This window comes from Trichomycterus rosablanca, chromosome 13 (assembly GCF_030014385.1).
Source record: "Trichomycterus rosablanca isolate fTriRos1 chromosome 13, fTriRos1.hap1, whole genome shotgun sequence".
NCBI lineage: Eukaryota > Metazoa > Chordata > Actinopteri > Siluriformes > Trichomycteridae > Trichomycterus > Trichomycterus rosablanca.
In genome coordinates this window covers 16,472,280-16,495,753 of record NC_086000.1, presented here as the reverse complement: position 1 = coordinate 16,495,753, position 23,474 = coordinate 16,472,280, and the positions used below count along the sequence as shown (strand labels likewise).

Here is a 23,474-nt window from a genome sequence, read left to right as displayed (position 1 = left end):
TTTCCCAAAGCAACAGAAAACTCAGCTAAGTGCAATAAATATCCAGCCACACATTGCTAGTCGTTAGAGACTCCATACTGCTGCCCGAAGAACAATACCGTGCTGGGACCAAACATAATTAAACTTAACTTCAGAAAAAGCAACATAATGAAACTTTATATTTCTAAAAAATGATTCAGCCAAAAAGTGCAACGTTGGAATAATAAATAAAATAATTCCCAGGTACTCCAGTGCGGCGCTGTTTGATGTTTGTTCATAAACATTCACGGCTCCATTTCCTTTCGAAGCAAAATCACTGAGTCCGGGTGCCTAAATAAACCAAACCGTGCCAACATAATACAAGCGAATAAACTTCCACAAACTTATACGCGTTTCACACAGCCTCATAAGTTAAGCAGAAATGTAATAAAATCCATAATTATATTCAAAAAAAAAAAGTTCGGGAGTGAAGAGCCACAAACGATAAAAGTTCACCTCCTGCACACACTCCACACGCTTCACTAGCGTTACTTTGTTGCCGAGCATTCAACCTGTGCACAGCATGAATAGCTGCACAATGACATCCCAACGAGCCAATCAGAATAAGATCCCGCCAAAGGGCGTTTGAAAGAAATAACCAATCAACGATTCCCGGGAGGCGGGTTTAACCTATTCCCAGTAGAATAGAGGCAACACTATAGCAGTGTACAGAAGCCCTGTAATATTCTAGCTCAACAGCAGCCTCTGCTGTCTAGTTCCATTGATTGCATTGCTGTGAATTAAATTATAACAACGTTTGAGTCGTTCTTTACCTCATGATATAAAGGTCTAAAATCTTCATCTTCATCTTTAACTGCTTCACCTTGGAGTCATGCTGAGTCCTCGACCACCCAGAATCACTTGACAAGGTTCCAATCCATTGCAGGCATCACTCACACATTTACTTCACCACGAAACAAGTTAGTCTTGCCAATTCACCTTTTGCATGTTTTTGAGAGGTTGATGAAGTACCCAGAGTAATCCCACACAGACTCAGTAAGAACTTGCCCAATCACACAGTGGTTGGAGATGAGGTTAAAACCCAAGTAAACAGGACATTGGTGCTGTTTGATGCCCACAGTACCTGCAGTGGTACCATGCCACCCAAAGTAAAGTTTTAATCTAAAATCTTTTTTTTTTTTTTTTTTTTTTTTTTTAATGTGGTTAAAACTAATTTTCCAGCCTAATGTTGACATTTGCATAACACTGCTGTACCTTTTAAAACATTATACAGTATTATCAATATATCCTATACATTCAATGCAAAGAAACACATCAAATCAGTAAAATAACTTATTATGAACATGAAACAATTACCAAACAAAAAGTTTTATTAATTTTAAACACTACCCCTCATTACAGGTGCCCCCAGTTTTTTTGTACAGGACTTGTGCAGTGCAAATCTATTAGGAGGAAAGCAATAGTAGAAAAAGTTTATTATCTCAAAAGTAGTGATATGGGCATGGGGTACATAATATATCTTCTACTGTACTAATATTTAGTAAAGTTAATAACACCCCTTGGTTATCATAAGCCTATTCTCTTTTCAAAACATTCTCTTTCCAAAACAATAATAAAAAATAAAAAAACCTGAAGAAGGTAGCTGAGGTAGGGAGATTTTTCAAGCAAGTATTTAGAATTGGTAGGGTACTGCCATACATTTTACTCTAGATGTTCCACACAATATAACTATTAGTTTCGTTAGTTTCTTATCTGCTTCCATAAGATATTCCATGAACTGTTCTCATTGTACATTAATTTTGACCTTACACAACTCTTCCTTTCTGAAATTAAAATAAATGCTTTAAACAGCACAGAGCCAACATCACATTTCCATGTTTTTAAAGAATATGATAAAGTGTTAACAGGATAAAAACATGGCTTTGCAAGCTGCTAAATCTAGGCCAGTATGGAAAAGACCTATGGGGCCTGTAACTTATAAGAGGGTAAAAACTTGGTATTTAATGACATAGCACCATATGAAAAGAAAGGTCATGCAAACAAAAGCATTACTTAGCATACTAAATGGTTCTGGAAAATAACTAGCACACTTTAATATATTGTGTTAACTATCTAAGTACCATCATATTTCTAGTACAGATATTCAAACTTATTTTAACTTAGTTGTTTATTTTTAATACGAGTTTATCAGAGCTCTGATTAATTGCTGAGAAAGATGCTGATCTGATACAGTCCTCTTCATAGTGACTGAGCTGACTCTGCATGCAAGTTATGCAAAATGTAAAAGGCATAATGGTGGTGGTGCTATAAGATTTCTGAAGTTGAAGAAGTTTCTGTCCTATATACATGCAAATGATTTGTGTCTAATTAGTCAACCATTCATGTACAAAGGTATAAATTATGTCAAACCTGATCCAATACTGAGCCAGCATACTAGGCCAAGCTGGGCCCTGATGCAGAATATTGGTCTCATGTTGAGACATGCCTATCTTTATTATCACCAGATACAGAAAAAGCCATATATTTAAACAATAAAAAGAATGCTGAGCACTGTGCTTACTGCACTTGTTATAATTCTATACAATACTGTACAGTGTATAAATCAAAAATTTGTAGAACTGAACAATTACAATCAATTCTGTAAAGTTCAGTTCTGTACAATGATAATTGTACAAGTTCCAAAACACAGAGCACAGTATCACATTTTACAGCCATTACTTGGATGGTAAATGTCTATGTGAACATACTACATAAAAGAAAGCATGCCTTGAAAAGTAAAAAAAAAAAAAAAAAAAAAAATCAAAGTCTTATTTGGTTAAGTGTGAAAACAGCATTTATGTACTTTAATTAAAATATGATATAATTTCATTGGCTTACTTACAGGCAGGAGTTTAAATTGAAATACTAATAAAACGTAAAGAAGAAAAAAAAAGGATTCATTATAATATTTTAAAATTCCTTCAATAACATTGTGTCCTCTATGTTTACTGGCTTGTCATGGCTCTTTCACTTCTTTTTTGTAAATAAACTAAACCTCTTTTCTTTATCCTTTTTGGAAGAGGGAGCTTCTGGGATGGTGGAGGAAGAGGGTGGAGGCAGGCTTTGGGAAGAAGGCTCTGAAGGCCCTGCGACTGACTCTTCTAACACAGGTAGGCCTGCCTTCTCTAAGGCCTGAGTCCAAATCTGCAGTTCTTCCTGTGGAAGTAAATGCAACCCAGCATGTGGATTTATTTATGCTTTTAGACAATTAAAGAATAAGTGTCAAAAGTATGCTGTGAATAAAAAAACTGACCTCATCTTTACACTGAAACAGATACTCACTGCCATCTGTAAGCCTAAAAAATAAAGAACAGTTTTTTAACTTCAGATGGGTATAACAAAGAACAATATGGATAGCTTATTAAGCAGAAGTCACAAGACATTAAACGAAGGATGGCATGCCAAGTCATAGCTTATAATACTAGGTAATGATGTCAGAACATCTTCTGGTTAGTAATTTCTGCTACTTCAACTACAACTGTGCCAAAATCATCATACCCTTTTAAAATTAGTACTAGTCCCACAGCAAAAACATTTCAGTCCAATTTTCTCAATCGAATGTGGTCTTTGCTGACGATGGTATTAGAATTTTCCAAGTATGCAAATGAGACTCAGTGTGGCATTTTTTCCAAGAAGGTAAATGTTTCCCAGAAGAGTAAAAGCTGCTATATCACTTGGCCATAAGTGTGCCAGCTAGCTGCTTATATCACATTCCAGACAACACTATACAAGAGCAACGAACTCCACTTTCACTTCAGTTCAACATAAAATAAAGCTTGGGGTCCTTACCTCAGTTTAAACACTTGTTTCTTTTTCTTATAATTGGTCAGCACCTGACAAACACCATTGCTTAGAGACAGTGGGTCTTCATTGTGGTATGAAACACCATGTCTGAAGCTCTTTGCATCCTTGTAGGCTGAGAGCTGTCCAGATCTCAAAACACAGTAAATGTTGTTCCAGGACCTAATACAAGAAAAAAAATGCTTTAATCCACTACAGTCTCTGCCTGGAAAAAAGGTTCTAATTAGACAGTAAACAAGACTAGAACTAGAACCAATTTTATAACAAAATATTATATTAAAAAAAGCAAAAATTGCACAACAATCAACATCCTAAATATAATCTAAAATGTTTATAAATGTTGAGTGTTATATAGTGTTGTTATCAGTAAATGTGTAAATAAATAGCACTTTGTAAATATGTAAATAAATAGCATCTCTAATTTTATTATTTGGCAAAATTTAAATATGTATGTCCACATAAAAGATGGCTTCATAACAAATAAAAGTAGTCATACATATTTTTATAATATAATAGTTATTATATAACCATATTTCAATAATAAATTATTAACAATGTTAGTAAAACAAAAAAGCAATTGTCAACAGTTTATAAGTATTCATCCCCCTTGTTATGCCAGTTCAGAGGGTAACGCTGACCAAGGAAGCTTTGAGGGATGTTTAACGCCTTTGAAAAGGCTCTATATGCTTCTCCAGGTCTGCACTTCTATATTAGATCTCTGACTTGTTATAATGTACCTTTGGGTACAGTCTGTACTTGACTAACAGCTAGACCTCTGAAAAAGCAATTTATTCATGTGAAGTAACTCTATACTGAATTATTTATTTAATGATATAATAATGATAATAATTTATCCTGGGGTCTAGCCACTGTGAACCACTGGACACAAATGCACATCCCAGGCAGAAAGCCAATCCATCGCATATTTTATAGTTTTGAGGGGTTAAATACTGAAATAAACAATGAACGTGCATGTCCAGGATTTTGACTAGTGAAATCACTGCCAGACAGTTGGAAACCATGAAGAAAACAAGGTAAATTTTAAATAGCATTATTACCAGCAGGCTGTATGTTGGTAAACTTAAAGATGTAGAAGACGTACAAATAGTGCGAGAGAAATATCTGATAGTACTTGGTTGCCTGTATCACCTGTTAGCTGCCTTTTTATTGGGTCCCTCCATCTCATGTTTCCGGGCTAGGGTTCCCTCCAGCAGGGGTGCCTGAGTCTGTGAAGGCTTCTCTGGTATAGAGGCAGCCTGCTCTGCCTCCTGAGTGACCTGGGTGGGAGCTGAGGGATCCAGTTCCATGGAGACACTTTCCTGAATCTCTGAAACAGTGGGGACGCCTGAATCTGCTGTAGTACCATTGGCATGGTCTGAGCTGGGTTCAGGTGCAGCCATGCCAGACTAAACACAGACACAAGGTTTGAAAAAGACCCACAGACATAAAAACAGTGATCTGAAGTCAAACAACTGACAGAAAGATGTGAGAAATGTGTCCTTTCTGCACTAACCAAGGAATGTTCCTCTACTGTATCCAGCTGTGAGGACTCCTCAGCAAAACCAGTGTCTTCTCTCCTTTGAGGCAGAGGTACAGGGTTATTGGAATTTTTCCAGTCATGGACAATTTTGTATCTCCAATTCACTTCACTTGCATGTCTTTGGACTGAGGGAGGAAAAACTGAGCTCCCACAGAAAACCCACGCAGACATGGGGAGAACATGCAAACTCCACACAGAAAGGGCCCAGACCGCTATACCTGGGAAACGATGCTGTAAGGCGACAGTGCTACCCACCAAGCCACTGTGCCACCCAACCATAAAAAGTAAAATGTGTCCTTAATGTAACATGAATTGTAAAATGTGTACAGTTACCTGCTGTCCTTCTCCTGTTCCTGTATATACTGCTGCATTTCTAGTTGTGTCTTTCTGATTTCAAGCAGCTCAAGCTGAAACAAAACACCAGCAGTATTTATGCAACACCTCCGAGTGGTATTCAGTGTGCAGTTGTGAACATCTGCACTTATACTCTAAGTGTTGTCTGTTTAAACAGGGTTTACTGAAAATGTGTATCCATGATTAACAGTTAAGTTTAACGGACTTACTGTATGATTAGGCTCAAACTAAAGTTTTTGGGGGTTTTTTACTTTGCAGTATTTCATTGACAAATATTATATTTAATATTAAATCCATTATAAAGTCCAGAGTAATTTTCATGATATAGTTTACTATGAAATATAAAACACATGCAAAATCATTTAAAAATGTCATTTGAGTGCATTTTCATACGGCTTCATAGTATATTATGTAATACAGAACTGCTTTATGGTAGGTAGGCCTCTGTGCTGTCAACAAACACTGGATGCAAGACAGAAATACCCTGGAGAGTGCTAATTAATTGCAGGGCATCACTCATTCCCACATACTTACTTGCTTAATTACACCTAGGGGCAATTTAGAGCAGCCAGTCTATATTATGCAGGGAGGCAGGTGAAAGCTAGAGTACCAAGAGAACCCCACTCTCACTCACATTAAAATGCAAAAGCCTATGGCATACATGTGATGCTAGCCCACCACCATGCCTCCATAGAGAGCAGGCTTTAAGCGTCAGTGGTGCCATCTAGTGGTGGGCAGTTTACAGACACAGTTTGCCGAGTCTGACATGCTCTTCTGTGTGTGGTTAAACTCTCTGTGGGAATCTACCACTAGTCAGAGTACAAAACGTGGTCAGTGGCTTCACACATGACAGAGGATGCCACCAAGGGGGGCAAATAAAAAAAAGTTAAACAAGAAAGTTCTTGAATTAATAGCTTTGTCATTGATTACCGAATGTAGTTTAAGCTCCTTCCCCACTCTGAGTAGCAGTGTATTAAAGGTGCATGGGGTACAATTTTGGGCTTAATGGTTATAATTGTGTTTCCTCCTCCTTTAACAGGTGTACGGTACATTGAAACAGAATAGTGAAGATCGTTTTCATGTATTGTCTTTACTATTCTGTTTCAATGTTCTTTAAATAACCTTTTTGCAGTAGCACAAACAATTACATTTTGGCTTCCTTTAACAAACACTCTTCAAATGAGCAAATCAGTAAAATCAGTTATAATTAGTCATCAGTCATAATCCCTTCAAAGGAGTATTTATTAAATGTACAAAACTGAAACTCTTACTGTTGTGAGCCGCTCCAGTGCAGAGAACCTCTCCTCCCATGTGGCAGTGGACTTCTCAAAGGCCTCATGTCTCTTAAGCAGCTTCTCAACCTCATCCACGGTTTCACCCAGGTCTTTACTGGCCACATACGGCTCTTGTGCTATTAGCCATGCTTCTGCTACAGATGCATCCCGGGCAAACTGACACACCTCCAACACTGAAGAGGAACATTTGAAACAGTTCTTAGGCTTTATGCTAACAGTTTTTTTCTAGATGTCTAAGTGTAATCAGAATCAGAATCAGAATCAGAATCGGGCTTTATTGGCCAAGTATGCTCACACATACAAGGAATTTGTTTTTGGTTACACAGATGCTTGCAGTGCACGAAAAAATACAGTAAAGACAATCTTATTCACACATCTCACTCTCTCTCTAACACACACATTCATACCTGTAAACATAGAAAACATTGTAAACATTTAGTATGTGCAATTTACATTGTAATTTTAAAAAGGTGCAGTTTTGTGCAATATAAAAACTATAGAAAATATAAAAATATATAAATATGAAATGGAAGTAAAGGTGAAAAAGGTAGTTTTTGATGTGCAAGTGTCCCGAGTATTAACAGTACAGTAGTGTTCAATTGTTCATGAGCGTAATAGAGTTTGGATAAAAGCTTCTCTGTAGCCTGGTCGTTCGGGTCTTCATGTGGCTGAAGCGTCGGCCTGATGGAAGGCACCGAAACAGGTGATGGCCAGGGTGAGACGGGTCAGTGATGATTTTCTCTGCACGCTTCCTGGTTCTGGAGGCATGCAGGTCCAACAGTGTGGGCAGCTTTACACAGATGGTCCTCTCTGCAGACTTGATGATGCGCTGCAGTTTCTTGGTGTCATGTTTTGTGACAGCGCTGCCCCACACTGTGATGGATGTGGTGACGATGGACTCTATGATGGCTGTGTAGAACTGCACCATCAGCTCTTGGGGTAGGTTGAACTTCCTCAGCTGGTACAGAAAGTACATCCTCTGTTGAGCCCTCTTGATAATGGAGTTGATGTTGCTGTCCCACTTCAGGTCCTTGGAGATCGTTGTGCCCAGGAACTTGTAGGACTCCACAGCCATCACAGTCCTGTCTAGGATGGTGAGTGCTGGCAGGGTTGGGGGGCTCCTCCTGAAGTCCACGGTCATCTCCACTGTTTTTGCTGTGTTCAGCTCCAGATTGTTCTGACTGCTCCAGAGGACAACCTGATCAACCACCCGTCTATAAGCAGACTCATCAGTCACTGATGAGACCAATGACTGTAGTGTCATCTGCAAACTTCAGGATTTTAACAGAGGAGTCCATGGAGGTACAGTCATTTGTGTACAGCGAGAAGAGCAGTGGGGAGAGTACACAACCCTGTGGGGCACCTGTGCTGATGGTTCGGGTCCCTGAAGTACACTTTCCCAGCCTGCCTGCTGTTTTCTGCCAGTAAGAAAGTCAGTTATCCACTGGCAGGTGGAGGCTGGTACGCTGAGTTCAGCCAGTTTGCTGTGTAATTGTCCTGGAATAATTGTGTTGAAGGCTGAGCTGAAGTCCAGGAACAGAATTCTTGCATAAGTTCCCGGGTGATCAAGGTGTTGGAGGATGAAGTGGAGACCCATGTTCACTGCATCGTCCACCGACCGGTTGGCCCGATAGGCAAATTGCAGGGGGTCTAGCAGGTTGGTTGAGAACCAGTCTTTCAAAGGACTTCATGACCACAGAGGTCAGGGCAACAGGTCTGTAGTCATTTAGTCCTGTGGTAGTTGCCTTTTTGGGAATGGGTATTATTGTGGAGCATTTAAAACAGGATGGAACCACACACAGCTCCAGTGATCTGTTGAAGATCTTAGTGAAGACAGGTGCAAGCTGGTCTGCACAGGTCCTCAGGCAGGAGGGAGAGATTCCATCAGGACCTGGGGCCTTCTTGACTTTCTGTTTTTTAAAAAGTCTCAGCACGTCTTCCTCGCAGATCTTCAGGGCAGGCTGGATGGGTGGCTGATAGTCAGATGGGTGTGAAGTGGTGTTGGATGGGAGCTCGTTGCTGGGCTGTTCAAACCTGCAGTAGAATCTGTTAAGGTCGTCGGCCAGTTGACGATCTCCCATTGTCTGTGTAGGTGGCCTTTTGTAGCTGGTGATGTTCTGCAGACACCTCCAGGCGGTTGATGGCTCATTTGTGGACATCATGCTGCTTAGCTTGTTGGAGTAGTTCTTCTTTGCAGCCTTGATCTCTTTGGTTAGGATGTTCCTTGCCTGGTTGTACAGCGCCCGATCCCCACTTCTATATGCTACCTCCTTAGACCGGCGCAGCTGTTTCAATTTGGCATTAAACCAGGGCTAGTCATTATTATATTTAATACGAGTCCTGGTGGGAACACAGATGTCTTCACAAAAGCTGATGTAAGATGTCACAGTGTCCGTGTATTCATCCAGGCTGCTTGTGGCATCATCAAACACACACCAGTCTGTTAATTCCATGCAGTCCTGAAGCCTTTCTTTAGCCTCATTAGTCCATTTCTTCACCGTGCTGACCACAGGTTTGGCACACTTGAGCTTCTGTCTGTAGGTCGGGAGAAGATGAACTAAACAGTGGTCAGATAGTCCCAGTGCACGCACCTTTAAATACAGTATAGCAGTGATCTAAAATGTTGCTCTCCCTGGTGGGGCAGGTAACATGCTGTCTGTATTTAGGTAGTTCGTTGTTAAGTTTTGCTCTGTTAAAGTCCCCTAAGATTATGAAAACAGAGTCTGTGTTTGTGCTCCACGCTGAGGATCTGATCAGCGAGTGCGCTCAGTGCCTCGTGCGCGCACGCTTGAGGTGGAATGTAAACAGCAACAAGCACAACTGATGAAAAATGAATGTGATGTGTAAAATAAAAAATACATACACAGCCTAAGCCAGTCCCATCTGTCAGCCCACTTAAGCATCATGTCCTTTCTCTTCTCTTTCAGCTGAAATAACTTCTTATTGATCTGTGGGAGACAGTAAGAGCATTTGTTTAATTTATATTACAGTTGCAATTGGAAATGTTTACCTCTCCCAAAGAAAATAAGGACTTGTGACTCTAAACACGTCTGCATAGCTAGATTACCATAGTTTTATCAGTTGTAATATACAGCAAATGAACATAGAAAATGAAGCGAAACTGTAATGTTACAGTATTTCAACCCCTACACCATATTGCTGATCTTAAAACCTACTGCTAGTCCATATGACATAAAGTTGGGTTACAACAGGATTAAACCATTGGGAACTCAATAAAAACCCCTTAATTTGCTTTAGCTGTGATGTTATATAAACACCAACCAGAGATTCAAGTGTGCAAAGTGTGTTGTAACTATGGTAAAGGAGCTGACACGGGACACAACTAATCTTTTAGTACAGCTAAGTGCTAACATTTCATCTATTAGGCAGGATATGCTTTCACACATTAGATTATTTATTTATGTAAAATATTAATACATACATTGAATAATGCGTGTCTATATTTATTAGAATTTATTAGAAAATAATGTTTTATTGCATTTGATCAAGTAATGTAGTACTTAAGTACCGTTTTATTTTATTCTTTTATTTACTTTTTTATTTTATTTTATTTTTATTACCCCTTTTTTTCCCACTTTAGTGCATCCAATTTCTACCCGTCAATCATCCTCTCACTAATGCTGGTCCTTGCTCCTGATTGGGGAGGACGAGGCTGCTCCACGCCCCCTCCGAAACGTGCACAGCAATCGAACATCTTATTACCCACACTTGACTACCGCACACCCCCTACCGCACTCTTTCCCCATCTTCGTGCAGGTCGTAATCGCACTAGTCTGTAAGAGAGTCCCCATCTGGCTTTTAGTCCCGTCCTTTATCTGAACAACAGGCCAATCGTTGTTTATGTAGCCACTCAGCCTCAGCCGGCAAGGCAGAGCCGAGATTCGATATGATGTATTTGAAATCTCAGCTCTGGTGAATAGCGTACGCTTTACCGCTGCGCCACCTGAGCGGCTACTGTTTTATTTTTTGACTAAGAAAGATAGTTTTTAGTTTTACTTAAGATGTTAGCAGTTACATTTTTAGTCTAGTCTACTGCTAGTCTACCCTCTCAGTGAAATCTGAGGAACACAGCAGAAATTGGCATTGTACAATCAAGGCACCAAGATTAATCATGGACCCCAATACAGAAACCCAAGCTCTGCATCATGTCTGATCACCTCGTCTGAGTCTTTATGCTTCTGTGCCAGGAGAGTCTGTCCTAGCTCCACACATGTATTAAACTTCGGCCCACGAGTCTCAATCTCTGCACGAATCCCCTGGTGATATTTCATTAGTAACTCCACTGATGACACATCCCTGAAATCATGAAAGAATAACTCATTTAAAAACATTTCGAATGACACATTGTAACAAAGTTATCTTTTTCCAGTGAAACTCATGTCTGACCTTGGTTTTTCCTGAGTCTCTATCTGCTGAATGATGCTTTCCATCCAGGCCATTAGATCTCTAACCATGGTGAAGAATCGGAACTTGTTTGCTGTTTCCTCTAGCTGCTTTCGTCTGCCCTCACAGGCAGCCAAAAGGCCTTTCCAGGCATCTATCACTTCATTCTCTGTTGCCTTTATAGCATCAGCTTGTTCCCCAGCGTACTGGGCATGGAGACGACCTGCAGTTGCCTGAAAATCTTGCACCTGCAAACATTCATCATATAGTGATATAGTTACAGATTACATGAATTTTTGTTTCCTATTCCATTCTTTTTTTTTTTTTTTTACAATAATCTATAAAAAATAATGTGTCTAACAAACAGTCAGTGCATTTTAGTTCAACTACAGCTTGCATTGTAATCTACCTGTTTTCCAAGGGAGCTGATGTCCCTCTCAAAGGCAGCATGCATGCGATGGAAAGACTCTGCTTTGCTGAAATCCTCTCCAAGATCTTCAGGAAGCTCATTTTGTTTTTCCTGGATTTGTGCTACCAACTCCTTTCCATCATAGAAGTACCTGATAGGAGGAAAAAGTTATTCTTATTATTAAATATCAAACATATACAATATTCTTACTATAATAAACAATATAAAATGATGATACTGAACAATGCAAACAAAACGTACTTGAATAGGTCATAAGAAGAATTGAGTAGCTGTGTGCGGGTGTCAATCAGCTCCAAAAGATCTGCCCAGCTCTCATTAATTCCATCCTTCCATTCAGCCAGAGTAGCTGATTCAGCGTGACCAGCCTCGATCAGCTCAAAAATAATCTGATTCACAGCATCCACCCGCTTCTGTCCCACAGTGCCAGTCTCTCTTGCAAAATCTCTGAATTTATCCCGTAAGAACTGTGTGTGGAACAATTATTAAAGAGCAAATCAGTAACAACACATTGATGGCAACTTTACCAATATTACATTGTTCTTACTGCTGTAAATAAGGTAAATACGTATATCTGGAGATTAAAATAAAAATGATTTGTTTAACAATAAAAACAGAGCAAGTGTATCATAAGACTGAGAAAGCCGGGCTTGTTTACATTCCTCTTGCTTTATATTTTGTAGGCATGCACCTACAAGGCCTTAATTTCATCTTCATCTTTACCACTTACAAGTGAAAACATGGTAACTTCTTGCTAACTGACAGACAACAAAAAATACAGTTGGTGGGAAAAACACAATCTGACAAAAGAGTTTGTACTTTGTAACCAGTAAAACCAAAAATCATACCAATGGCATCTTTAAAATTTAAGGTTATAACCTTATTACAAAATCAGTAAAAGATAAGGCTTCCAGCTTATTTCGACAGTTTAATTAAGATGTTATCATTATAATTATCTGTGGACTAAATGCCTGTAAAACATTACATAAAACTACATTTTCATTCCAACGGATTAAACGGATTATTTACTTCTCTAGTAATATATATCATTTCTCAATTATGTTTACTGCAGACTCTTATCCAAGCAACTTTGAAAACAGACCTTTGTTTAGGGGTCCAACAGTTTAAACCTGCACCCGCACTTTACTATTCGACTGAATAACAACCAGCTTGGTTATGCTTGTTTTAGTATTACATATGTTTGTATAGATTTTCTGTAGTACCGTGACATGATCAAGGTCCTGGCCCATCTCCTGTGAGGACGCCACCACATCACGCTCAGCAATCCACTGCTCCAGATCTTCCACCTCCCTGCTCAGGAGGAAGTGATGATAGGTGTGATCAAGTTTCTTTCTGCGGTCCTCAGCCAAATCTCTTAATCCGGCAAACTGCTTGTCTACCTGACCTTGTCTTCGGATGATCGCCTCTCTGCACAAAGAGGCCAGTGATAGCTCAGTGGTTAAGGTACTGGACTAGTAAACAGAAGGTTGCCGGTTCAAGCCCTGCCACCACCAAGTTGCCACTGTTGGGTCCCTGAGCAAGGCCCTTAACCCTCAATTGCTCATTGTATAAGTCGCTTTGGATAAAAGCGTCTGCTAAATGCTGAAAATGTAAATGTAAATGTAAATGCACAAAAATATTTAAATGATTTATAATTGGGACAGAATACAATGCAAACTACCAAGGGGTTAAGGGCCTTGCTTGGGGGCTTAACAGTGGCAGTGGTGGGGCATTAAGCAGCAGCCTTATGCTCAATAGATCAGTGCCTTACAATATACACTATTAATGCCTTATTTAGAAATTAATGACACTTCAGGGGTGGACAAAATATACATTTAAAAGCACGCCCACCAGGCAAGTGAACTAAAATACAAAAATGTCTTTTAAAATAAATGTAATTTCAGTATTAAAGAAAAAAGTGCTCCTTAGACAACTTAAGCAGAGATCTATATTTACAGTCATATCTGGGGGAATTGCATTTTTTTTTACAGTTTGATTGAAAAATGCATATACTGATTTCTGAATAATGCCTTAATAAGTATATATGTTTTATCAAAGTATTATTTGGTTTATTGTTGAGTCATTTGTGTTCTGGGTAATTATAAATAATAATACAAAAAATACAATAATTATAATAAAAAAGACATTAAATAAATAAATAAAAAATAAAACACAGCCCAGACCCAAACTTAGCTCATCCCATGAGCCAGGACAAGTGATCTGTTCATCCCTGTGCTTTCTTTGTAACAAACTGTTTAACAAGAACTGTTGGTCCAGCATACCCTTCAGGATGTTCCTCAGCTAACATTTTCTGAGCACGGTCAGCTAGCTTCTGGATGGAATGTGCATAGTCATCAACCACCTGCTTTAGAATTAAGTGCCGCTTCAGCAAAATCATAGCACTCTGCTCATCCTAAAAGCAGGATAGATCATAGGTGATAATGTGTTATTAACAGCAGATCTTTATAATAACTACATCCAAATAGCAAAGAGAGTTAAACAATACATCATATTAATACTGATCTTAATATCTACAAATATTGTTATCCTCAACCCTATTCCTCTGTAAAGGCTCTCTCTACCTTTGCCTTCTCATCAGCAATCATGTAAAGTTCCTGTTCACCAATCCAGGCCTCTGCTTCATCTGCATCATTGTAGTATTGCTGGGCTTCATTAGAGGCAATAAGTCGTGCACGTCGCTTAGCCATCTCATCGTGAAGTCTTGCCCAAACCTCTTCCAATTTCATAATTTCATCAGACATAGACTTAGCCTCAGGGCTGCCCTCTGCTTCTGCCACCATACGTCGCCCACGCTCCAGCACCTCATCCACGCGCGGCTGGTGACCCTCAATCTCCTTTTGCAGAGTCTGGGAAAAGAATCAATATAGGTGATGATGTAAAGTTCAGCAGACCAAATCTTGTGTCACAAAATGTTTCTAATTTCTACATTTGCTAATACAGTTTCTGAACTTAGAACTTGTATTTATAAGTTACCTATAGAATGTATAATTTCACAATAACAAAAAAACCTCAAAAAAACACTGGGCACAAGTGAGACAGACACGTTTAATAGAATCTATTGCAGGACATTACACACACCCAATCAATCCATCACTCATACACAGGGGCAATTTAATTTCTGTGTAACAGGAATCCGATATTGGAAACCTACACAGACACAGCAACAAAATGCCAAATTCCACACAGACAATGACTAAAGATGAGGTTTAACCCTGATCCAAAGATCCTGTTGATGTGTGGCACTAACAGTACCTGCTGTACGGCCATGCTGCCAGATCTGATATTTATTTAAATCATAATAAAGACTGAAAGGCTAAAAACCTTTGAGCTAATGGCTTGTTCAAAAAAAGCCCTAATAAAGAGCTACAAAATCTAAGCCTGTGCTTCTCAACAAGGATCTGATAATGTCAGTCATACATCAACTTAAAAAAAAATAGAGGACCTCAAAAGAAGAATTTTACAACCACATGATGGAAAAATCTATAGACACATTTGTTAAGAACTGGACAGTCAACAATCAACAAAAAGTGTCCACAAAGTAAGAACATTTTATAATTTAATAAATCTGCAAACGGTGGTAAAACTCAAGGGAAAGACCTCACATCCCTTCAGTGATTAGAAGTACTAGTTAAAAAAAGACAATTTGTGCTTTGGAACAGTCCAGTCAGGTTCCAAATCTTAACACAATTGAGATGCTATTTTGATGACCTGGCTAAAGATTAGACCATATGTTTGAGTAATTAATGCAAAATATTTTAGCATAGTAGATCTAAACCATATTCTTGTAATATAAATGGTTTAAATACAAAATGCATTTACTTACTTGGTTTTTCTTCAGAAGAAGCTGAACAGTTTGAAGATTGTTTCCATGATCCTGTGACATGGCCATGGGCAGTCTCTCCTCAAGCCAAAGCTAAAAGATACAGAATAAAAGATCCACTCATTGAATTTACTCAAATGACCCACTAATCCTTAGCCTACTGTTCAAATCCCACTTACTATTTCATCTGCCACATCTCTGTAGAACTGATAGACTGATTTGGCTGCCTCCAGTTTTCCTTTGCGTTGGGCAAGAGGTGTGAGGAGCTGCTGAAATTCCTTCTGTAGGGTCTGCTGCTCGACTTTCAGCTCAGGCTTGTCCTCTTTTACCGTACTGTGTTGCTGCACAGCCTCCTGTAGCTCCTCCAGCTCCCGTGCTCGATCTTGCACCTGATTCTCTGTCATCTGCATGAACACAGGTCACAGACTGACTGTCAACATGAAACATTCATAAACAGATCACATCCGAAAAGATAGAGGCAACAACAGATGTTTGTTTCTAGAAGTTCTAAAAGCATTTAATATTTTAAAGAAAAACATGTACCTGATGCTTTTTGAGAAGAATATTAGCACTGGTGAGATCTTTAACCTCTTCATCCACATCACCCTGGATCTGGTGTTGTAGGTTGGCTAGCCACTTCTTCAAATCAGTCAAACTCTGGTCTAACAGTTCTGATCGATTAGCGTCAAACAAGAGTCGGGCTTTCTCCTCTGTGGTGCGTTCCAGTTTGTCCCACAGCTCATGAAGTTTAGCCAGACGGTCTTTTACAATGGGTTCAAATTCTGGCTTGGATGCCATCAACTCTTCCCCCTCCTACATGTGCACAAATTTAAAGATTAGATTCCAGTGTCACTTTTTTTAGTAAATTAGAAATTCAGGAATTTGGAGCATTAATGGTGCATAAAGCTGGGCAAAATATTTCAGAAGAGGCATTTACTATATTATATAACATACTCTTTTAATGTAAATGCAATTATTTTAATGTATTAATCTGTAAACACAAATATCAAGCAGCTTAACCTACACCTACCAACCCTATGTGGAACGTTGTAAACTAAATATACATATTTAAAATATTTATAACGCATCGGTCACAATAGAAGCATTGTATTCATCATAGTTTTCTATATTATGTGGACATTTTTAGTAAACCAATTATTAAATGCCTGTTGTATCTTTTTAATTACAATGCTAATGCTTAAACTAACTACTGTCGAGCTGAAAACTGCAATTATTATTATTCATACTTTTACATATTAAGTATTCAAATAATGTTCTTTTGATTAACCTTTGTTACTTTGATTCTAAATACAATGTATACATGTCAATTATATCTTTTTTAGTTAGTGTATAGGTGTGCTGCCCAACCCTAGTAATGTATAAGCCACACATTTTATATTTAGTCCAAACGTTTATATAAACCTGGTCAATTTTATTCAGCCAGTCCTTATTGGAAGCCAGTTCAGCCATGAAGGCTTGGTGTTTCTGCCATTTGCTGTGAAGGTTGCGAGCCTCATCATATGAGGTGTCTTGAGCAGTCAGCATCTTCTCGTTTATCCACAGAGTAAGCTGAGAAATGGTGCAAAGCAGAGATAAGATTAGACAAACATCAAAGTCAAATAAAAATAGGATGAATGTATGGCTGAGTGTTAAGAAAGTTAATTTTACGTACATCCTGTGTGTTCTGTAGAAAGTGCTGCAAGTCTTTGTTATCTATGAGTTTCTGGGAGACTTGCTGTGCTTTGCCTTGGTTCTTCTCATATCTAAACAAAAACACAGGTGGTTAATGGTAGCCGTACAATGGTAGTGTATAGAAACTAGTTTTTACAGAAAACTTTCAGAATCACGGCACTAGCCTGTGTATAACAGCTGTGTTTAAAATGGCAAACATGAAAAAACTAAAGCAAAATAAAAAATGATGGTACAAATTTTACACACAATCAAAGGAGACATGTGCACTACATCGCAAAAAGTATGCAAACATAGGACAATGTGGGCATCCCATTCCAAAATCATAGGAATCAATATGAAGTTGGCCTTTCCTTTGCCTTAACCAGCCCCCATTGTTTCAGGAGAACCTTCCACAAACTTTTGGATTGTGTCTGTGGATCTGGCTCACTATCAACATTCCAATTTATACCAATTGTTTTCAATGGGTTAAGGTGAAGGCTATGTAGACCACTACATGTTTTTCACACCATGCTCATGAAATCGCACTGTAATGACTAAACCAGAAAAGCCTTTCCCAAACTGTTCTCAAAAAGTTGTAACTCAAGCAGAACACATCCTTGTGCTACTTGGTTAAAAGTGTCTCCAACTTCAATAAGCTTTAATGTTTTGTATGTTCTATTAACATTACACAATTATATTCAGGATATCACCTGCAACCCACAACACACCCACTGTTGATAAATACAATCTATTCGACAGCTTCAGCAAATTTGAATTGTTTATTTGGGACATTAGTAAATCAGAACCTTTATGTTGTCCTCCAAACTGATAGTGAAAAGGTCTCACTGTTTACAGAACACCGCTTTGCAGGGTGAGCAGAGAAGCACTCCACAGAAGCACTCTTACTATCAGATCAATATTCATCAGGAAAGGCGCCCATCTCTTCCTACAGCAGACGTCCTCCACTTAGGAGAGAAATATAGACTTCTCCTCCACTGCCTAATGCTCGTTTCTCAGTGCTGACCCAAGTATGGTCACAGGAGACAACATTTTAAGTAATATCTCTAACACTAGCTGGTAGAGGCAGAACCTATGGACAGTTCACTTCTTTTGCTTGTCCAACACTATTACACTAGACTCAGTTCCTTATTATTATTATCTGATGAGCAGTTAGAAAGGGGTGGATACAAAAATCATCTAGTGTCTACAGAATTGGATTTTTTTAGAATTGCTGGCACTGGGTATAATACTAAACATTTTACAGAGCATTCGATTTCTATTATTTAATAAACATAGACTTTTTATGAAGTCATGGTTTCACTGCAGGGTACTACTGTTGACGAAATACTTTACTTTGCAAAATTTCAACATTCTATTCTTCACCAACTGATGGTGTCAAGAGATTCATATTATATTGTACATTGGTCTGGCATGATGTACAAAAACTCTCATGCTTGAAGTAATTTTATATTTATGTTTTTCAAAAAATTAAATTAAATTTATTTAAACTGTCCATATTTAATGCTTACTTGAGGCAGTGTTTGACCAGAGGCTTATATATTAGCGTGGTAAAATGAATTGGAGTTTTAATTAATTAACATGAGATAAATAGGTTATTGCCACTTCTTCTGCCCATGAGAAAGGCTATGTTGTTTTGGATAAATGTGTGTTAAATTCTACTAAATCAGACTAAATCAAGGAAAATTAATCTTGGATAGTGGGGAGAGGTTTAAACCCAGGATGTTTATAGCTGATTTTACAAAATGCTTTTTCACAATTTTTCATATTTGCATTTTTTGCTATAAATACATACATGTTAAAAAGAACATGCTGCTTTTGGGGTGGCAGTTGGGTGATGACATAAGATTAGTAAACCAAGTCAAATATAACACAGATTTAGTAGTGTGTAACACTGCCTTACTTCTAAATAAGATGATTTACTTCTAGATTTTATATATTTATTTATTTTATTACTACCTTATTACTACAATACTTTATTACTAAACTAAAATGCAAGTTTAAATGCAATAGTTATTTGACAGCCCTACTGGACACTGAATTATTGTAAATTAAGCACTTTGGGTTTTATGGAAAATGGTTTAAATATACTGACCTGTCTCTAATGGAGTTCATTTTGTCTTCAACTTTTGGTGAGTACAGGTTTCCGCTCTCCACCAGCCTCTGACCTCCCTCTAGAGTGTTTACTATTTTGTCCTCATTAGCTTCCATGGTGGTAACAAAGTCCTCATGCTTCTTTAAGGCTTTCTCTGCTCCAGCAAGAGTGTCAGGCAGGTCCAGGTGTGCCAAAGTGTACTCCTAATAAATAGAAATGCATATATTAGTTTAAATGGTTTGTTCTAACATTTTAAGGAATACAAACAATGGAATTACCTGGTTGTTGAGGATGGTTTCTGCTTGCTTTGCATCCCTTGAGAACTGCTGAAATCCAAGGCCTTGGTCTAGGAAGTTATTCCGGCTGTCCCACATTTTCTGCAGCTCATTCCAACCCTTGTCTAACCCCTTTAATCTCTGGTCCAGCTCTTGGTACTGTGGATCATCCTCATGGCTCTGAGTGACAGCTGCTCCAGTGTCTCTTATGCGGTGGTAGTCCTCCTCATGGCTATCCATATCTACTTTTAGTGCATCATGGAGGCTCAGGAGTCCCTCTGCCTCTGGTAGGCTTGTTGGCATCTCCTCAGAAGCAGTGGCTTTCTGTGTTCTGAAAAGCCAGGCCTGAAAGTCATCCATGTTCTGTAGGAAGTTCTGCAGCTTGCTGACTTCACCCAGAGAGTCCTCTCTGTCCTTTAAAGTTTTCTTTAAAGTGTCCCAAGCTGAGTTTAGCTCTGCTTGTCGAGCCAGGATGTCAGCGGCATTCTCGGGGTGGTCCTTTACAAGCTTTTGGGCCTCACCATTTAAAAAGTCCAACTTATCTTGAATAGCAGCCAAGTCTCTTTCCATTCCATAAAGTTTCCTTTGGATAGTTATGACTGCAGCCAGGTCGTTTCCAAGTTCATGTGTGGATTCAACAATTCGTGTCTTGTCTTTGATCCATGCCCCTGTCTCATCACACTCAAGTCCATAATTGTGTAGACTTAGTGCTGAATCCACCTTATGCTTCTTATCTTCCACCATAGCCTTGAATGCTTTCCATCTGTAAGAAAATAGAAAATATATAAAAATGTATTAGCACTGTTAAACCCTGAATTCTGATTAAGAAGCATAAACAGAGCAATTATGTATTTGCCATATAAAGACCTAATAAAGTACTCTTTCTAATGTGTTATTTATCAATTGCATAGCAACAGGTACTTGTCTCCCTCATTGTCTGTATTATTTAATGTAACATAAAACACCACAGTCCTATGGAATGTTATATGGTTTTTATTTACTTAACACAGGACTATGGTTAAGCACTGAACAGTTTGTGACAATCTGGGTTATTGAAGCCGCACAGAGGTAAATCCTTATTCAGGATTTCATTCCTTAGATATAGCCAGTGTCTGTGTGTTTGACCAGGCCAGCAGCATGGCTAAGACTCAAACTTGGCTTTTCACTGTGACAGACATTAGTCCACCCACCAGAACTTTAAAATGTATACTAAAAACATATTCATTTGTTTTTGACTGTAATTACTGTTTATTATTTGTACTTTTTAAAAAGACTCATAGAATCACTGTTACCTTTTGTTCAGACGAGTCTGACAGTCCTTCACCTCTTTTGATCGTGGGTGTCTGCTTTCCTCTAACTGCTTGGCTGTTTTGTTGACATTGTCCACCCGTGTCTGCAAGTTGTCCATTTCTTGAGAGAGGATGCTTAACCTGATAATACAAGTTAAATTATTTACGTAAGAAGACACAGTGAAAAGTGTCTGTGATACTATGTAGCCACTGCATCATATTCCTTTGCCTTTTGGAACTTGCAGTGGAATTTCATGACTGTCAGTAATGCCCTTGTTCTTAAAATAAAAAGTACAACATTAAATGTCACTCCACCATAACATTCTTGACACATTCCAGCCCCAATCGGAATCTTGACATGCACATACCTATTCTGAACAACCTCTAGGTCTTCTAACGTCTTTGGTGTCTCTAAGTCCACCAGCCATGTCTCTTTCTGCCCCATCCAGAGTTCACAGGCATCTGTTTCACTGAAAATAGTATACAGTGCCATAGTGTCCTCTAGCTTCTTCTGCCTAAGCTCTGAGAGAGACAGAAGCTCCAAGTACAGATCTTTAATGTCCTTTAGGCGTCTTTGAATGTCGGGTGTGTTCTTAAGCTCCTCGGGCAGTGAATTGGCCTGCTTGGTTAGAGCATCGATGGTAGCTCCATTCTTAGCTGCTTCATCTCTTAAGGAGCGATGCTTCTTAAGCAACCTCTGTGTGGTGTACTCATCATGGCCAACATCTTCAACGCTCATGTACTGAATGGCATCCAGTAACCAGGCCTTAAGGTCATCAGCATCACCCTGGAACTGGAAGAAATGTTGGGTGTCCTGGAGGTTCTGTTTGCGGAAAGCAGCCAGCTCCTCCAACTGCTGCCATTGACTCTGAATATGATCCATGCGCTGCTGCACCTTAGGAGCACCAAAATGCTTGGCCTGTACCATCTTTTCCCCTTCGTCCATCACCTGTTTCAGGTGGTTGCGCCGAGCCCCCAGCTCATCTTCAAACGCACTGTGTTTACTCTGCAGTACCAGTACACTGGTCAGATCCTTGCCATAGTCGAGAGAGGAAAATATGTGTTCTTTCTCTCGGATCCAGCTCTCTAGTTCTGCCATCTCCCAAAAGAAGTTCCAGATACGACGGGATTGTTCCAGACGGGCCTTGCGTTGCGCTGCGAGTGCACACAGCTCCTGATAACACAGGTCTAAGTGCTGTACCCTGTCTCGAATAACTTGGGGGTCACAAGGTTTGTAACCTGGGTGGGAGGCAAAAAGGAGAATTAGGTCAAAATCAAACACTTTTTATCTGATAACATATACAATAATTGTTTGATTGCAATTGCTTCTAATAGTAACATCCTAGGGATGTCACTTTTTATATAATATTAAAAATGACATATTTTGTGTTTAAAGAAGACATCTACATATAATCTACATATAAAATGATATTTTATAATGCTGTTTCATGGAGAGGAACTGTCAAATAATTTGTCATGTACATTCTACACTACACGACCACATTTTAAACTCTACATGTTACTTAGAAGGTTTCACCGCATTGTAAGTAACTTAAATATGGTTAGTAAGCCAAGACTTTTATTCTAATTAAATACAGTTACATAAAGCTGCCTGCAGAACAGAAGTGTCAAGGCTAAGAACCCACTAAATATAAATAATAAAGTACATAAACAAATCCAGCTTCAGATACACAAAAACATGTACGTTTGTACAAGTTGTGTTCCAAAATGAGTCAGAACAACACAGGAGAACGCTGCATTCTGATTATTGTAGAAACTTGTAGCAGATATATATACATATATAACTGGTCTGGACTGGACATTGCATCTGGACTGGTTTGAGAAAGAAGCTATTGTACTGATTTTTATAACCTTCACAGTGACTTAAAAGTAAACATTAGGTGTGTTCATGAAACTGCATTAGCTTGACTTGTCATTGGCATTGAGTGGTGCAGATCATATTTCAGCTGGTAACTTCGATTTAAAGTCATACAAATACACTTTATGGCCAAAAGTATGTGGACACTATTTAGGCACACTTATTTCTAACAAGTGTATCATATTAATAATATCAAATCAATTAAGCATTTGACTGATTTAATATAATAATTGAATTATTTTTTTATACAATCTAAATCAATTATTAATCAATTATAATTAATTTATAATCAATTTATCTATTTTGAAATACAATATGTTAAGTAACTTTAATTCAAATGTGAACTCGAAAGGTATTTCACAGGCCCATAACATACCAAGAAATAAAAAAACAACTACTTACTGTCTCCATTTGCAAACTGAAGTGCGGCTTCATTTGTAGACCTGACTCTCTCTGCTTGCACAGCAATGTCTGCCTCAATTAAAGCATGCTTCTGCAGAAGGTCCTCCACCTCCAACAAATGCTTTCCAAAATCAGGAGACAGGAGACGTGCCTGATAACAAGTAT

At 38.6% G+C, this 23,474-nt stretch overlaps 1 protein-coding gene across 1 annotated transcript in view; it reads right to left on the bottom strand.

The window, feature by feature from the left end:
* Window positions 1–2,801: 2,801 nt before the first annotated feature.
* Window positions 2,802–23,474, bottom strand: part of sptb (spectrin, beta, erythrocytic) — a 33,495-nt gene continuing 12,822 nt past the window's right edge. Inside the window, exons 12-36 of the mRNA XM_063006875.1 lie at window positions 23,310–23,460; window positions 21,397–22,267; window positions 21,032–21,169; window positions 19,743–20,502; window positions 19,465–19,667; window positions 17,353–17,443; window positions 17,103–17,249; window positions 16,224–16,493; window positions 15,860–16,084; window positions 15,684–15,773; window positions 14,422–14,706; window positions 14,122–14,252; window positions 13,063–13,267; window positions 12,083–12,306; window positions 11,822–11,972; window positions 11,416–11,660; window positions 11,187–11,325; window positions 9,872–9,956; window positions 6,985–7,181; window positions 5,693–5,766; window positions 5,333–5,396; window positions 4,969–5,225; window positions 3,808–3,981; window positions 3,272–3,314; window positions 2,802–3,174 (exon numbers count right to left, since the gene is read on the bottom strand). Coding sequence (XP_062862945.1) covers window positions 2,986–3,174; window positions 3,272–3,314; window positions 3,808–3,981; window positions 4,969–5,225; window positions 5,333–5,396; window positions 5,693–5,766; window positions 6,985–7,181; window positions 9,872–9,956; window positions 11,187–11,325; window positions 11,416–11,660; window positions 11,822–11,972; window positions 12,083–12,306; window positions 13,063–13,267; window positions 14,122–14,252; window positions 14,422–14,706; window positions 15,684–15,773; window positions 15,860–16,084; window positions 16,224–16,493; window positions 17,103–17,249; window positions 17,353–17,443; window positions 19,465–19,667; window positions 19,743–20,502; window positions 21,032–21,169; window positions 21,397–22,267; window positions 23,310–23,460 — 5,409 coding nt within the window. The 3' untranslated portion in view covers window positions 2,802–2,985. The remainder of the gene's footprint in view (window positions 3,175–3,271; window positions 3,315–3,807; window positions 3,982–4,968; window positions 5,226–5,332; window positions 5,397–5,692; window positions 5,767–6,984; window positions 7,182–9,871; window positions 9,957–11,186; window positions 11,326–11,415; window positions 11,661–11,821; window positions 11,973–12,082; window positions 12,307–13,062; window positions 13,268–14,121; window positions 14,253–14,421; window positions 14,707–15,683; window positions 15,774–15,859; window positions 16,085–16,223; window positions 16,494–17,102; window positions 17,250–17,352; window positions 17,444–19,464; window positions 19,668–19,742; window positions 20,503–21,031; window positions 21,170–21,396; window positions 22,268–23,309; window positions 23,461–23,474) is intronic.